The 16026-nt window shown below is 70.8% G+C and overlaps 2 protein-coding genes across 2 annotated transcripts; both read left to right on the top strand.

Moving 5' to 3' along the window:
- Positions 1-4778: 4778 nt before the first annotated feature.
- ID1 (inhibitor of DNA binding 1) lies at positions 4779-5356 on the top strand. The gene is given in 3 exon segments (XM_075721335.1): positions 4779-5072; positions 5074-5115; positions 5315-5356. Coding segments are annotated over 3 exon segments (378 nt in total).
- Positions 5357-9368: 4012 nt separating this feature from the next.
- On the top strand, positions 9369-13811 carry LOC142594923 (bactericidal permeability-increasing protein-like). Its single transcript, XM_075721383.1, has 15 exons — positions 9369-9525; positions 9699-9813; positions 9904-10032; positions 10132-10287; positions 10419-10482; positions 10592-10652; positions 10826-10917; positions 11017-11217; positions 11330-11389; positions 12080-12247; positions 12815-12882; positions 13186-13228; positions 13467-13530; positions 13617-13693; positions 13770-13811. Exons 1-15 carry the CDS (start codon positions 9369-9371, stop codon positions 13809-13811), a joined length of 1497 nt encoding a protein of 498 aa, XP_075577498.1.
- The last annotated feature ends 2215 nt before the right edge of the window (positions 13812-16026 follow it).

The raw sequence follows: 16026 nt of genomic DNA, 5'->3' as shown, positions 1-16026 counted from the left end.
GGGCCCCGCTCACCGCCGCGGCGTGACGGCGCGGGTCTGGCAGCGCGTCCTGCGAGGGGCTGCGTTCCTCCTCGGCTTCGGGTGGTGGGAGCCTGATGCCACCGCGGCCTTGTGCCCGTCGCCGTGCGTGCTCCGGAGCCCTCCCCGAGCGTGCAGGAGCAGGCTGGGGGTTGCACGTGGTACCCCCGGCTGCCGCATCGCCCTCCTGCCTCCCTGCTGCCGGGTTTGGGGATGCTCGTGCCAGCCATGAGTGCGGTGGGAGCGTGGCAGCGAGCCAGGAGCTTGCCCGGGGGCCGTGGGGAGCGGAAGGCCTGAGGAGGGGAGAGCCGGCTCGCTGCTCGCCCTGCTCGGCTGATAAGCTGGAGCCGGCCGGGAGGAAGGAAGCACACCGGGCCTTGCAAGGAGCTGCCAGCGGAGCCGGCGCCTCGGTGGCCCCGGGCTCGCTCGCCTGCTGCACCTGGTCCCCGCGGCACCTCCGCTCCCGGTGCTGCCGCAGCCGCACGGCTCCGCTCTGTCTGGGCTACCGCTGGGCCACCTTCCCCTCGCTGCGGGGTCCCTCCGGCTCAGGGGGGCTGCGGAAACATGAACGCACCGGCTCCGGCAGGAAACCTCCATCCGTGGGGCCGGAGCTGGAGTCAGCGTGCCCCGCTGCCGGCAGCCGTGGGGTTTGGGGCGATCCCCCCACGCCCGTGGCCCCTTGGGACAGCGATGCAGGCACCCACTGGTGGGGGCAGCCCCTGGGTGCCCTCCCCTCACGCCAAGCTCCTGCCAGGGATTGCAGTGGGGTGCGATGGGCTGAGCTGGGGGTGCACAGAGGGCACCCCTGGGTGCAAACGCCAGGCAGTGGGATGGTGGTGGCTGGGATGGGGACAGCAGGGCTGCTCGTCCCCAGAGCTCTGCCAGAGCCTTCCCCACCCAGCCGGGAGTGCGTTTGGTGGGATGGGTGCTGGGTGCCGCAGTCCCCCGGGGGTCCGGGGGTGCCGGCAGTGAGAAGCGGGGGGTCCTGCGGGGTGGCGGGTGCCGGCGGTGGCGCCCAGCCGGTGGCCGTGAGCGGGGAGAGGAAGCAGCCGAGAGCAGCCGGAGCCCCGGCCGGCCGGCGAGGAGGGGCAGGAAGCTGGAATAAATCCCAGGAAGGGCCGCCTGGCTCCAGCTGGTCTGGGCTGCAGCGGATGGAGCCGGGAACGGGAAGGGAGAAGGCGGGAGGGGAACGTGCAGGGGCTTTCTCAGGCCTCGGCCCCGCTCCAGCTGCGCGGCGGGTGCCAGTGGCTCCGGCTCAGCACTGTCCTGCGGGCACGGGGGGCTCCGCACAGCCCTGGGGTGCAGCATGCGTGTCCCCAGGGCCGGCACACATGGCATGGGGTGGCGGGACCTGGATGGAACCCAGCTGGGGCAGGAGCAGCCCGGGTTCAGGGGTCCCGTTCAACCGGGGGGGACCCCCAGCCTGACCCGTGGTGTCCGTGCTTCTGTCCTGCTCGCAGCCCCGAGCGCAGGGCTGGGTGCTGCGGTGCTAACCATCGGCACCGCGGCACAGGCAGCCCCGGCGGCCCCTCGCCGGCCTGGTGTGGCCGTGCCCTGTGTGGTCCCGGTGGGGCGGGGGGCGGCCGGGGGCTTTGATGTGCTCGGCTGCTGGGCAACCCCTGCTCGGTGCAAAGCAGCCACCCCCCCCCCCCAGCCGGGCTGAGCCCGGCCACCACCATATGGCCGAGGCCGCTGTTACCGCGCCGCGCGCCCCGTTCCCAGAATTGACATGGAAATGAAGCTATCCGTCTTGCCGGACAACACCGGCCGTGCTGGCCGGCATGCCATGCTGGGCCCCCGCGCCCAGCTGTGGCCAGGGCCGTGTCCCGGCACCACGCCGGCAGCCCTGACCCCGGCACCCCATCCCCAACGCCAGCACCCCAACACGCAGAGGGCTGGGGCAAGGGTGTCCCGCAGTTGGGGACAACCCAGGAACCGGGGCCACCAGTAGCCAGGGCGGCCACGCCACGTTGTGCCACGACACCCCACCACGGCGGCGAAACCCATCCCGGTCCCCACGCCGCCCGGGGTGGCCGGTGCTCGGGGCCGCGGGCAAGGCGCCCGCCGGGGTGCGGGGGCCGGCTCGTCCCGGCCGCGGCGCATTGTTGGTGGCGCAGCTGGCGGCACCCGGCCGGCCGGCGGCACTGAAAGGCATTCCTGCGCACAATGTCCCCGGCCTCCCCGCCGCGGCCCGGCCACCGCCGCCAGATGGGAGCTAATTAGCAGCTTTGAGAGCCGCTGTGGGAACCGGGCAGCACCAGGCCCTCCGCCGAGCCCTGAATGGAGGGGGCGACCCCAGCGCCGTGCCCACCCTGGGAACCGCCGCCGCACCGGCATGGGGGACACAGCGAGGAGGGACAGAGGGAGGGACAGAGGGCTGGGGGGACAGAGGGACAGAGGGATGCGGCTCCCCCCAGCCAGGCTGGCAGGGTTAAAGTCCATCCACGTTCTCCAGGCTTGCTGCCCCCCACCCAAGAGGAGGAAGAGGAGGGGAGGCCTTCAGCTCCCTGCACGCCTGGGGAGGCTGCAGCCGCTCCGGGCACGGGAGGGTCTGGCCCCCAGTCCACCCCCACAAAAGGCAGGGCGCTGGGGCCCTCAGCACCCACGCCGGGGCCAGCCGGCGTGACACGCTCTCCGGCCAGGAAGGACACGAGGTGTCCGGGCTGTCCCCGTGGCCGTGCCACCATGAAACACCATCGCAGCGGTGCCACCGCGGCAGCGCAGCCCACCCTGGCAGCCCTGTCCCCCGGTGAGCGGGGGGCAGCTGAGCACGGCACAAGGCCAGGGTGCGCTGGAGCAGCTTTTTCGGGGTGCCCTGGCCCCGTGCCGGCTTTGTTGGCGGTGGAGCCCGGCGCAGCTTCATGCTGCTGCCAGGATTGCGGTGGCGCAGCCAGGCCCCGTGGCACGGCCTCGCGGGGTATGCAGATGTGCAAGACGGGGTGTACGTGTGCGTGAGCGTGCATCGGTGTGCACGCATGTGTGTGTGTATCTGCACGTGCATTCATGTGTGTGCACGTATGCATGCGTGCGCACGTATTTACGGATGTGTTTGTGCACGTGTGTGCATCCGCGGGTCCATGTATCGGTGTGAATCTTCCCGCGCACGCGTGTTTGTGTGTGTCCGTACATCTGTGCGTGCGTGCACGTGTATGTGCGTGCCTCCACGAGTGCACACATGCACTCGTATCCATGCGCCCGTGCCCGTACACGCTTGCACGCGCGCCCGTGAGCATGTGTAGCGACTCAGAACGCCGCAGCTCACCCCCTATGCGCCCCAGCACCGGTTCGTGCTGTTCGGGGTGGGCTGGGGGGTCCTCGCCAGCGCCCCCGCCCCCGGCCCTGCCCGCCCCCCCCGGGACCCCAAGCCTGGAGCCCCCCCCGCCCGGCAGCTGCCGCCTCCCTGGAGGTTTCGGGACCGGGACTGGGCTGCGAGTGGGGCCACCCCGGCCCGGGAGACCAAGCCGGGGGCGGGGGACGGGCTGTCCCCGTGGGGGTGCCGGTGTCCCTGATGCCCCCGTGTCCCCGTGGGGTGCCCGTGTCCCTGTGGGGGTGCCGGTGCCCCCCTGTCCCTGTGTCCCTGTGGGGTGCCCGCGCCCCTGTGTCCCCGTGGGGGTCCCCGTGTCCCCGTGGGGGTGCCGGTGTCCCCATTGGGGTGCTGGTGCCCCCATGGCCCCCTGTCCCCGTGGAGGTGCCCGTGTCCCCGATGCCCCCGTGTCCCTGTGAGGATGCCCGTGTCCCCGTGGGGGTGCCAGTGCCCCCATATCCCCATGCCCCTGTGTCCCCGTGGGGGTCCCCGTGGGGGTGCCGGTTCCCCCATGTCCCCGCGCCCCTGTGTCCCCGTGTCCCCGTGGGGGTGCCGGTTCCCCCCTGCCCCCATGTCCCCGTGCGGTGCCCGCGCCCCTGTGTCCCCGTGGGGGTCCCCCTGTCCCCGTGGGGTGCCCGTGCCCCCGTGTCCCCGTGGGGGTCCCCGTGTCCCCGTGGGGGTCCCCGTGGGGGTGCCGGTGCCCCCCTGCCCCCATGTCCCCGTGTCCCCGTGGGGGTCCCCGTGGGGGTGCCGGTGCCCCCATGTCCCCGTGCCCCCGTGTCCCCGTGGGGGTCCCCCTGTCCCCGTGAGGTGCCGGTGCCCCCGTGCCCGGGCCGGCCCGCAGGTGCCCCCCCCGCCCCGCCCCGCCCCCGTCGCCATGGGCACCGCCCGCGAGGCGCCGCGCTGACAGCGCGCGGGGTTTTATGAATGGGTGACGTCACAGCCCTGGCGTCTAACGGTCTGAGCCGCCGGGGAGGCGGCGGGGGGCCCGGGCAGTGCAGGGGGGGGCTGGGGGCCTGCCGGGGCACCGGGAGCCGCGGGGGGGGCGGGACGCGGGGGCTGCAGGGAGCCCGCCACCGGGAGCCGGCGGGGCGGTTGCCCACGTTAATGGCGGGGAAGGCGTCGCGGCGGGCGGTGCCCGCACCCCGGTAGCCCCCGCAGCCCCGCTGACCCCCGCGCCGCAGCCCAAGCCCCCCCCTCCCCTCCGCCCATCTCCCCGCCACTGCCCCTTTAAGGCGCTGCCCTGGAGGGGGGGGGGAGAGCGCATGAATGGGGTGGGCGGGGCTTTCCCCGCCCCCGCGGCGCCGCCATTGGCCACGGCGCTCCCCGCGGCCCCGCCCCCGCCGGCGGCGGCGCTCTATAATTGGCGCGGCGGGGCGCGCGCTCGGCTGTCCGCCCGCAGGGTCCCGCCGCCGCCCGTCGCTTCCCCCCCCTCCCCTCCCCGCCGCCCCTCGCCATGAAGGTCGCCGCCGCCGCCCCTTCGCCGCTGCCCGCGGGTGCCGGCGGCGCGCTGAAAGCGGTGCGGCCCGGGGAGGCCGCTCGCTGCGGGCCGGGCCCGGGGGTGCCGCCGGGAGCGTCCCCGGGGGCGGCGGAGCAGGCGGCCGCCGCCGCGTTGCTGTACGACATGAAGGGCTGCTACTCGCGGCTGCGGGCGCTGGTACCGACGCTGCCGCGACACCGGCGGGTCTCCAAGGTGGAGCTGCTGCAGCATGTCATCGACTACATCTGGGACCTGCAGCTGGCTCTGCAGCGCGGGCCCCCCCCGCCCCGCCGCCGCCGGGGACCCCCCCGAGGTGAGTGCGGGAGTCCCCGTACCCCCCCCCCGCCCAGAGCCCGGCGGCACCGGCCCAGCCGGGCTCCCCGGACGGCCCCGCTCTGCACCGCGCCGTCCCCTCCCCGGGGGTGCTCCTTCCTCCTGCCCCCCCCACCTTCCATCCCGGGACCCCCCCCGAGCAGCACTGACCGCCCGCTTCGCCCCCGCTTTCCCCGCAGGCTCCGTGCATGCCCGCTGCCGACCGGATCCTGTGCCGCTGAGACCGCTCCGGACCCGCCACGGACACCCCGGCTCCATCCCGGGACCCCCGGGGCCGGCAGCCGCGCCCCCCCTCCCTGGCGGGGCTGCCCCGGGGGGTCCCCGTGCTGCCCGGTGGCCGCGGGACGTATCCTTCTCAGATTGCTGAGAGCATTCCCCGTATTGTATATTACAATGATGCTGGAGAATATTGTTCTACAATAGCTGGAGTTTTGTTATTAAACAAGCCCTGATGACCAGGCACGCCTCTGCTTTCTGCCCCGGGGCTTTGGGGGGGGGTCTGCGCCCCCAGGACGTGCCCCCAGGGAGTGGGAAAGTGGGGGGAGCCCGTCTGGACCAGTACGGGCTGGGTGGGCATGCTGGGGGGTACTGGTGCCGGGGAGGGGTCTCCCGTGGGCTGGCCCCAGTTCCCCCCCGGCACGCTGCTGTGGTGGGCCCGGGTGTGCTGGGGTCTGTGGGGGGCCTGTCCCTGCCCCAGCGCTGTGCCCCCCCAGCCACCCCCGTGGCGGCCGGGTCCCGCTCCCTCCTCTCCCTCCCCGGGCTCAGACATGGGGCGTCAGGGGCAGGCGCATGAGGGAAGATCGTTTGCACCCCGTTTTCTGCACTGGGAAGATGCGGCAGCGCTGGGACAGGTCTCCCCTGGGCAGGTGCCTCGATGGGACGATGGCACGGAGGGGACAGTGCTGGGGGCCAGCTGTGGGGCTCCGTGCCCAGCTGGGGAATGCAGGGTCCCCGTCCCCATGGGCAGCAGCGAGTTTGCTGTGCAGGCCTGCCCTCGCCCGGTTTTGCAGCCGGGCTGCCTGCACCCCACAGTGTTCCCGTGACTCCCGCAGTCACCGCTGGGTCAGGGCGGAGGCCGGGGATGCCGTGGGGGACGGTCCCCATTGTGCTGCCCCAAGGGAGAGCAGCTGCCAGCCCTGGGGTGCTGCTCGCCGTGGTTCCGGCTCGTCCTGGTGCAACCCCTGCGAGCAGGGCTGGGACTGGACAAGGAGGAAAGAAGGAAATTGCATCAGGGGTTGTGCAAGCCCACGGGCTGGGGTGCCCCGGGCAGCGGCACTGTCCTGAGCTGCCCCGTGACTCAAGAACATCTCTGAGGACACGGGGCCTCCTGCAGCACGTGTGTGTGGGCCCAGCATGGACAAATTGGGGTGTCTGGGGGGGGCCCTGCCACTCCCAGGGCAGGAGGCCAGCTCGGGGCTGCCCGGGCAGGGCCCTTCCAGCCCCCCAGGGTCCTGCAGCTGGGGGTCTCTGGGGCTGGAAGGGGTTGACCAGCCCCGGCTGCAGGTGTGTGCACACGTGTGCCTCTGCACGAGCACTCACGTGTGTTCGCACGGTCACAGCCCCGTGCGTGTCTGTACCCGTGTGTGCGCAGCCACGGTTGCCCAGCCTGGCAGATCCCCTGGGGAACCAGGGCGCTGCCTGGCCCGGCCAACCTTGTCCTGGCTGTGACACAGCAGCAGGGGACACGCTGCGGGGGCTGTGGGCTCCGGGTCCCTGTGGAGGAACCTGTCCATCAGCCCCAGAGTCCCCTCTGTCATCGCCCACCGGGTCCCCTCCATCACCCCCAGGTCCTGTCTATCACCCTCGAGTCCCTTCCATCACTTCCCCGGGTCCCCTTCCATCACTTCCCCGGGTCCCCTTCCATCACCCCCAGGTCCCCTCCATCACTCCCCCGGGTCCCCTCCATCACCCCAGGGTCCCCTTCATCACCCCCCGCGTCCCCTCCATCAGCCCCTGCAACCCCCCCATCACCCCCGGGTCCCCTTCCATCTCCCCCCAGGTCCCCTCCATCACCCCCCGCGTCCCCTCCATCAGCCCCTGCAACCCCCCATCACCCCCGGGTCCCCTCCATCACTTCCCCGGGTCCCCTCCATCACCCCAGGGTCCCCTTCATCACCCCCCGCGTCCCCTCCATCAGCCCCTGCAACCCCCCATCACTTCCCCGGGTCCCCTTCCATCACTTCCCCGGGTCCCCTCCATCGCCCCCGGTTCCCCTCCATCAGCCTCACTGGTGTCCCCCCCAGTCCCTGGGACCCTCCGTCGCCTGCAGCCCCCGGCCCCGCCGGCTCCCTCCCGGTGCCGGCGCCGGGCGCTGCCGGGGCAGTGGGTCCCTCTCCCGGTGCCCGCTCGCACTGCACGGCCGGGCCCGGGCCGCCCTCCCGGAGGAGCCCGGAGAGCTCCGGGGCCGGGAGAAGCGGGGCCTGGGGGCTCGGCCGGGGCCGGGGGCGGTGCGGGGGGTGCTGGGGGTCTTGGCCACGGCACAGCGGCTGCACCCCTGCCGTGCTCCCCGGGGCCGTCCTGCCCCGTTCGCTGCCGGCAGACGTGGAAGCTCCGACTAAAGCTGTGGGGAGAGGGGCTCCGTGCGTGCCGGGGTGTCCCCACATCTCTGCCCTCGACCCCCTGCCCAAACCCCGTGTGCCCCGCGGCTGAGCCCTCGCGATGCAGCCCCGGCCATCACCCCCGCCTTGGGGCGCGGGGACGTGGCACCGGGCTGCCACGACCCAGGGGGGCCTGGCACTGCCAGGAGAGCCGGAGAGCGGGGAAAGGGGCTGCGTGGAGCCGGCCCAGGGCTTAGAGCGGGGCTGGTGGGGCTGAGCCGCCCGCCACGTGCTGGGATGCCGGATGTGGCTGCACCAGGATGCGCTGGAGAGCCCCAGGGAGGGCCCAGCCCTGTGGGCACCTGCGCCCTGACAAGTCCCTCACTGTTTTCACGGGACCTGATTCATCCCGGAAGGGATTAGGAACCGGGGAACCCGGTGACATTCTGGTCCAACCAGCCCAGCCACCCCGGGATGGACATCGGCATTGGAGCCGGTCCCTACAGCTCGCTGCCACGTACGGCCCCGGGGACATGGCAGAGCTGGGACCCACGGCAGGACCCATGGCCCCCACGGCATGGGGCACCACGACCACCCGCCGCGGTGAGGCTCGGCGCAGGGCGGGGGCACCCGGGGATTAGAGGGGCCGTGGTGGGCGCGGGGCCAGGGGCAAGGCAACGCTGGCCTTTGGGATGCTGCTGGGGGCAGTGGCCATCGCCGCGGCCGTGGCCATCGCTGCAGCCGTGGTTGGTGGCACTGGGGGTCCCGGGCAAGCGGGCAGCTGCTCTCGAGGGGTCTGTAAGGTGTGTTATGCAGAGCTGTGGTCCCTCCGGTGGGGTTGTCCGTGGGCCCTACATCCCCCCGTGGTGCTGGGATGGGGCCCTGTGCCCCCCGGAGGGATCCCTGGGTCCCTGGTGCTGCCCCTGGGCCAGATCCAGGTGGGCAGCTGGACCCCTGGCAGCCATAGCCCATGGCACCGGGTCCCGCCAGCAGCGGGTTTGGGAGCGTAAGCAGCTTCTCCCCTGTGGCCGGGGCTTTTTGGAGGGGATTGCACAGTTCTGCTCTCGCTCTGACTGTCCTGACCTTCCCATCACACTGTGCTCTGGGGGCTGCCACCGCAGCCCAGCCACGCTGACCCCCGCTGACATTCGGGTGCCCCAGCGCAGGGTGCCCAGAGCCCTTCCCAAAACGGGAACGGCCGCCGCTCCCCGGTGCAAGTGGGCTGAGCCCCATTCCAGCAGTGCAGCCCCCCTGCCCCAGGACCAACTTGCCACATCCCCCCCGGCTCCTCTGTCGCCCTGGGCTGGGCTCAGCCGAAGGTCCTTGAGACACTGGCCCGGCCGGGTCCCTGCGTGTCCCCCACATGCTGGCCACGTGCCCCCCCATGGGGAGCCCTGGACGGTGCCCCCGGCTCCCGCGCACCCCCAGGGCAGGGGGGCTGGCAGCGGCGTGGTGTGGGACCCTGGCATTCCTCCACTCCCACAACTGGCACGAGTGGGGAACAGCGGGGGAACCGGCTTCCCCTTTGAGTCATGCATTAGGCAAGGCCGGGCTTTCGGCGGCCGGAGTGCCGCGGTGGCCCCTGTGTGTGCGCACGAGGCTGATGTCACCCCGGGGCTCTCTGTCCCCGATATAAGTCCTGGCCAGGCTGGTGCACGGGGACGGGGTCTCCGCAGCGGTCGGTTGTCCCACAGCCATGTCCTCTGCTCCAGCCTCCAGGACCCGGCACCATCCCCAAGGCGCACCAGGGCCGCTGCGGCTCTGCCTCCTGCTCCTGCTGCCCGCCTGCCTGCCCGCAGCCGGCACCAACCCCGGCATCAAGGCCCGGCTGACGCGGAGGGCGCTGGAATTCGGTGAGTCTCGTGCCCCTGACCACCCGTGGGGGAACCGGGCAGCGGGTGGAGGGGGACCATGCCCAGGCTGCCTGGGATGGGGGATGGAGGGGTATCCTGCACCCGGCTGCTCGCCCCACTGGCACCCCAGCCCCTTCCCTGGCGCCGTCCCCCAAATCCCTGCTCTGCCCCAGGCCGGCGGTTTGGGCTGCAGCTGCTCCAGCCGCTGCTGCAGAAGGACCACGAGCTGAACCTGAACGGCTCCTACCACAGCCCGCTCCTGGGGACACTCACCTACACCGTGCCCCGGTAAGAGCCGCCCGTGGGGTCCCCGTCCCCGTCCCCATCCCGGCCGTGCCCCGGGCGCAGCCGTGAGCCCAGGCTGCCCGTGTCGCGCAGGATCCACATCCACGAGCTGCAGATAAATGACTCCGCCGTGGACTTCGCTGAGGATGTGGGGGTGAGGCTGATGGTGCAGAGCGCCCGCATCCAGCTCAGCGCCGAGTGGGGAGCCCGGCTGGGCGCCATGTGAGTCCTCACCTGCACGGGGCACAGGGACGGGGACCTGGGTGGCTCGGGGTGGCTCGGGGCCACCGCCGTCCCCATGCTCACCCGCTCTGTCCCCAGCCAGGACAAGGGATCCGTCGAGCTCCGCATTCGTGACCTGACCATGGTGGCGGTGCTGGGGGTGAGCGTGGATGGCAGCGGCCGCCCCATGGTGTGGAGCGCCGGCTGCGACGTCCACGGCAACGACCTGCACATGGAGTTTCACCATGGACACAGGTGATGCCGGGACCCCCGTTCCCCTCCTGTCCCCGGCACGCGGGGACTCCCCGGTGCCCCCGGCCGGGGCGTTGGGCTGGGGGAGGCTGGGGCACCCCAGGGTGAGCTGAGGACCCCGCTCTGCCCCGCAGCTGGCTCTACAACCTGCTGACACCGCTGTTCCAGAGAGCCCTGCGGCAGGAGCTGAACAAGCAGGTGGGTGCTCGGCCCCTGCGCCCTGGGGAGCTGGTGTCCCTGTCCCCCACAAGCGAGCGGCTTGGGGACCCCCGTCCGTGGGCTCGCTGACGCCCTGCTCTGCTTCCAGCTCTGCCTCAAGCTCAACAAGGGCGTCTACAGGCTGGAGGCTGCCCTGAAGCACATGGATGGTGGGTGAGGGGACCCTGGGGACCGGGGCCGGGGCAGGAGGGGACCGGGCAGGGTGGCCCAGGTGACGCTGGGGGGCTGGCTGGTGCCCGGTGGGGTCTGCGGGACTGGGGGCTGCGGGGGGGTGCAGGGCGGGTGGTCTGGCTCCCCCCCAACCACCCCCGTGTCCCTGCAGTGTCCACCCAGCTGGACCCCTTCGCTGCCATCGACTACTCCCTGCTGGGGCAGCCGGCCATCACGGCGGAGCACGGGGACGTCGCCCTCAAGGTACCGTCACCTGGGGTGTCCCTGGGCCGGCTCTGGGAACGGGGTGCGTGGGGGGAGCCGGGCTGAGCCTTGCGTCCATCCATCTGTCCGTCTGCGCAGGGGGAGTTCTTCAGGGTGGGCAAGAGCCAGGAGAGCCCCTCCTCGGCGCCGCCCGCGGCGCTGCCCACGGCTCTGCCCACGGCGCTGCCCGCGGCGCGCGAGCCCATGCTGCTGCTGGCCGTCACCGAGTTCGTTGCCAACTCGGCCGCCTTCGCGTACTTCATGGCCGGGGCCCTGCGCAGGAACATCTCCGGCGACATGGTAGGGCCGTGGCCGCGGGGCAAGGGCTGCTCCCCGGGGTCCCGCCGGGGCATCCCCGCGCCTGCCCCGTGCCTCGCGGCACCAGCGTCCTGACCCCTCTGCTCCCTTCCAGCTCCCACGGCGGTTCCCGCTCCAGCTGAGGACCAAGAACGTGGGGGCCTTCTCCCCGGAGGTGGGTGCAGGGCAGGGAGCGGTCCCCAGTGCTGGGCGGGGTGGGATGGGACAGGGGGAGAATGGGACATGGGATGGGACGCAGGATGGGTGGAGTGGGACACCAGAACATGGGATGGGGCAGGATGTGGTGGAGTGGGACACGGGATGGGATGCAGGAGGGATGGGATGCAGGAGGGATGGGACATGGGATGGGACACAGGATGAGACACAGGAGGGATGAGATGCAGGAGGGATGGTACACGAGATGGGATATGGGACGGGACACAGGAGGGATGGGACACAGGAGGGATGGGACACAGGAGGGATGGGACACAGGAGGGATGGGATGCAGGAGGGATGGGACACAGGAAGGATGGGATGCAGGAGGGACAGGAGAAGGGATGGGATGCAGGAGGGGTGGGACACAGGATGGTGTGCAGGCAGGATGGGACACAGGAGGGACAGCATGCAGGGGAGATGGGACCCGGGATGGGATGCAGGCAGGATGAGATGCAGGATGGGATGCAGCAGGGATGGGACACAGGCAGGACAGGACGTGGGCAGGTGGAGCATGGGCAGGACAGGACGCGTTGCCCACCCTGCCTGCACCGAGCCCAGGGCATGGTGGTGCTGGGGGCCGGCTGGGAGCCTGGGCTGGTGCCAGCGGTGCCGGCGTCGCTCCGTGCCAGCGCAGCCCTCGCCCCCCCAGCTGCAGGAGCGCTACCCAGACCACGCCATGGAGCTGCACCTCTGGGCCCGCCAGCAGCCCCTGTTCTCCTGCCACCCTGGCGCCCTGCACGGGGCCCTCTTCAGCTCCGCTGAGGCCTTTGTGGTGCTGCCCAATGCCACTCGCGTCCCCGTGTTTCTGCTGAACATCGTGAGTGCTGCCATGGCACAGGGTCTGCTGCCTGCGCTCCGGGCTGGGGCTGTGCTGGGGCAATGCTGGGTGACACTGGGCAATGCTGGGTGACACTGGGGCAATGCTGGGCGATACTGGGGCAATGCTGGGCGATACTGGGCGATGCTGGGTGACGCTGGGCGATGCTGGGCGATACTGGGCAATGCTGGGCGACGGTGGGGCAATGCTGGGTGACACTAGGACAATGCTGGGCGATACTGGGGCAATGCTGGGCGATACTGGGCGATGTTGGGTGATACTGGGCAATGTTGGGTGACGCTGGGCGATACTGGGCGATGCTGGGCGACGGTGGGGCAATGCTGGGTGACACTGGGGCAACGCTGGGCGATACTGGGGCAATGCTGGGCGATACTGGGGCAATGCTGGGTGATGCTGGGCGATGCTGGGTGACGCTGGGCGATACTGGGCGATGCTGGGCGATACTGGGCAATGCTGGGTGATGCTGGGCGATACTGGGTGATGCTGGGTGGTGCAGGTAGGTCGCAGGCACTGCCCTGTTTTTTCCAACATCTCTTCTTGCTGCAGGATGCCAACGTGACGGGGAAGCCGACCATCACTGGGAACAGGCTCGGGGGCACCGTGAGCCTGAGAGGGTGAGTCCCCAGCGCCGTGCTGGGTCCGGCCTCCCCATGGATGTCCCCGGGGAGCTCCCCCCATTCTCCACCTCTGGCCTTTTGCCTCCCCGCATCCCGTATCGCCTGCTCGGACCCCATCCTGCCCCCCGGCTCTTGGCCATGCCTGCTGCCTTGGCACTCGTACCCTGGCTTGGTCCTCAGCTGGACCCGCTCTGCCAGGCTCCCAGTGCTGCCGTGGGGCTCAGCCCAGCCCTGCCCGGGGAGGGGACAGTCCCTGTCCCTGTCCCCGTGCCTGGCTCTCACCCTGCTCTCGCCCTCCAGGCTCAGCGTGATGCAGGTGACATCGCATGTGGGGCCGGTGGAGGTGAGCGGCCATGCCCGGGGCACGAGGGGGGAGCCTGGGGCTCCGCACCGGCCTGGGAGCAGAGGCTGGGGGTCCGGGCGGTGGGGTTTGGGGGTGCTGTGGAGCCTGTGCAAGGCCAGCACCGCCGAGCGCTTGCGCAGGCAGCGGGTGCAGCCCTGGCAGGGGAGCTGAGCCCTGCCTGCACCACGGCCCCCTCCACCTGCCCCGTGCCGGGCTCAGGGGGCTGCCTGTCCCGCAGGTGAAGAGGCTGGAGACCCTGCTGAAGTTCGGGCTGTGGCTTTTTGGGGTGCCCTGGGCAAACAGTGAGTGCCGTCCCCATCCTGTCCCCGTGTGTCCCCTGCACCCCCCCCAGGAGCCACCTCCCCTCACGGCTCTGCTCTCCCCGCAGAGCGGCTCCAGGCTGGCGTCCCCCTGCCCACCCCGCACGGCCTCAGCCTGCTCGACCCCCGGCTCTCGCTGCAGGAGGTGGGTGCTGCCACTGTCCCCTCACCCCAGTGCCCCCCACGTTCCCCCCACCCCGTCTCACCCTGACTACCCACAGGGCTTCGTGCTCATCGCCACAGACCTGCAGTACAAGTCCTGAGACCAGCCGCTGCGTGGGAACCTACTGGCCCCCCGCGAGCCGTGTCCGTGTCCGTGTCCGTGTCCCGCTGGCAGCCAGGGGGGAGCCAATGCCATGTGGCCCTGTGGCTGGCAAAGCCACCCGGCTGTGGGATCCTCCCCCTCCTGCCGTGGGTTCCTTGGCCAGGATTAAAGCCGGGAGCGTGGCTCAGCCTGGTGTGGGTGTATGGTGTTTCGGGGAGCCCCCACGGCCGGGTCCCCCAGGCAGGGTCCCATTCCCGGCTCTGTGCTGCGGCATCGCCGTGTCCCCAGCTGCGTGGGGCTCCGGCCGTGCCGGAGTGAGGGGTCCCCTGCGTGGGGGGGGGGGGGGGCTCAGAGGGGCCGGGGCCGGTGTCTCTTGGGGACGGGGGTCACCCACGACCCTCACGCGTGTGCTGGCCATGGGGGTTCCCCTCTGTGCCCAGCAGCGGCCGCTGCAGCTCCCACGGCCGCTTCCCCGGTCGCCCACGGGATGGTGCTCGTGTCCGTGGCCTCCCACCGCGTCCCGCTGGCCCACGGCCGCTGTGCACCCCGAAAGGGATTTGGAGGGGGGGCGTGGGGAAGGCTGAGCCGCAAGCAGGGAGCGTCCTGCCATGGCTGGGGGGGACACACACACGGATGGCTCGGTGCCCCCCACACTTGGGGGCACCCCGAACAAGCCCTTTTTTGTAGGAGCGAGCCCACCCGGGGGCTTCAAACCCTGCTGAGTCCCCCCAAGCTCAAAGGGAAGATGGTGCTGGGAGGTTTCCCCATCCTCAGTTTCATCCCTGGGAATGCTGGGGGGCTCTGAGCCCCTCTGCCCAGCTCCCCTGTGCCCACAGCCCCAAAATCAGCCCCCCGCAGCTCACCTAAGAGCCTGGACTGGGCTCTGCTGCCCAAGCCAGCGAAGACGCAAGAGCCCGGGCCTGGTGAGAAGCGGAATGCACAGAGATGGGCAGCACCTTGCCACGCCAACCCTGCCCAGCACCGTTCCCTTGGGACAAGAGCAGGATCCCCACCTCCCCAAGCACCCCAATCCTTCCCCGGGGCATGGAGAGGACCCGTCCCGTTCCATCCGTCCCGCTGAAGGCAGCTCCGGCCCAAAACTAGCACGCTGACAAAGACCACGGCACCATCAGCAGCTCCAATGACGAGTTTATTAGTGGGCTCACCTCCACCTGCAAACCGAAGCATTCGACGAGCTAATGCTAATCCTCACGCTCTCTCGCGTAGGATCCGCTCCCGGCGCCAACGGCACCGGGAGCGGATCCTACGCGAGGGAGCGTGAGTCCGTGCTCAGCGGCCAAACAGGACCCCCCCGGGAGCCTCCGGTTTGCCCCCCCCGCCCACCTTGGCCTCTTGCAGGGAGCACGGCCCCACACATAAATACGGACAGACAAGATAACAAAAATAGCATTAAGAGTATTCACAAATGAATTAAAAACTACTCGGATATGTACAGCAGAGCGCGGGCGGTATGTACACAGACAAGCCCACGAGGACAGCTGGGTCTGCCGGCGGTGGTCTCCGAAAGACGAGGGGTTTATTTATTTATTTATTTATTTTTTAAGCTAATTTAAACTCAAAAGCCCCGAGGTCCGGTGCCCCGGCGGCAGCAGGAGCAGCGTGGTGGTGGGGGGGGGATGCCAGGTACATCTGCCACTGCACACACCCATCACAGCCATGCTATGGGGACAGGGATCTTGCCTGCGCTACGGGGACCGGCAGCAAAAGGAGAGGCCAGCAGCTCCCGCTGTCCCCAAAGAGGCTTCCCGGCGGTGGGAACGGCTCTCAGCCGGTGCCAGCCCTCGCTCCCACTTTCCCTGGGCTCACGCGTCTATGGATCGGCCACGGCAGGGCTGCTCCCAGGGCTCTGCCTTCCCCTGCGACCATGCCCAGGCTGGGCAGCAGCATCGCTGCCCCTTCCACCCCTCGGCTCCGTATTCCTGCACTTGCTGGATGCTGCTGATCTTGTGCCAGGGCAAAAATCCTCCCCACCCCCCCTTGCCTGCCTCCCTCCTTTGCCACCCGGAGGAGCGGGAGTGGGGAGGGACGCGCAGTGCCCTGCAACAATCTACATTCAGAGGGAGGAGGAGGAAGAGGAGGATGATCCCTTCAAAGCGGGCACAGCCCTGGGCCTGACATCCCAGCCTCACCTGAGACCGGCCTCAGTTCCCAGCACCTGTGTCCGGGGAGAAAGGGGCTCCGGGGCCGACCGG

The sequence above is a fragment of the Pelecanus crispus genome, chromosome 14 (genome assembly GCF_030463565.1).
Source record: "Pelecanus crispus isolate bPelCri1 chromosome 14, bPelCri1.pri, whole genome shotgun sequence".
NCBI lineage: Eukaryota > Metazoa > Chordata > Aves > Pelecaniformes > Pelecanidae > Pelecanus > Pelecanus crispus.
The sequence above is the reverse complement of the archived record's forward strand: the minus strand, read 5'-3'. Positions and strand labels throughout refer to the sequence as shown.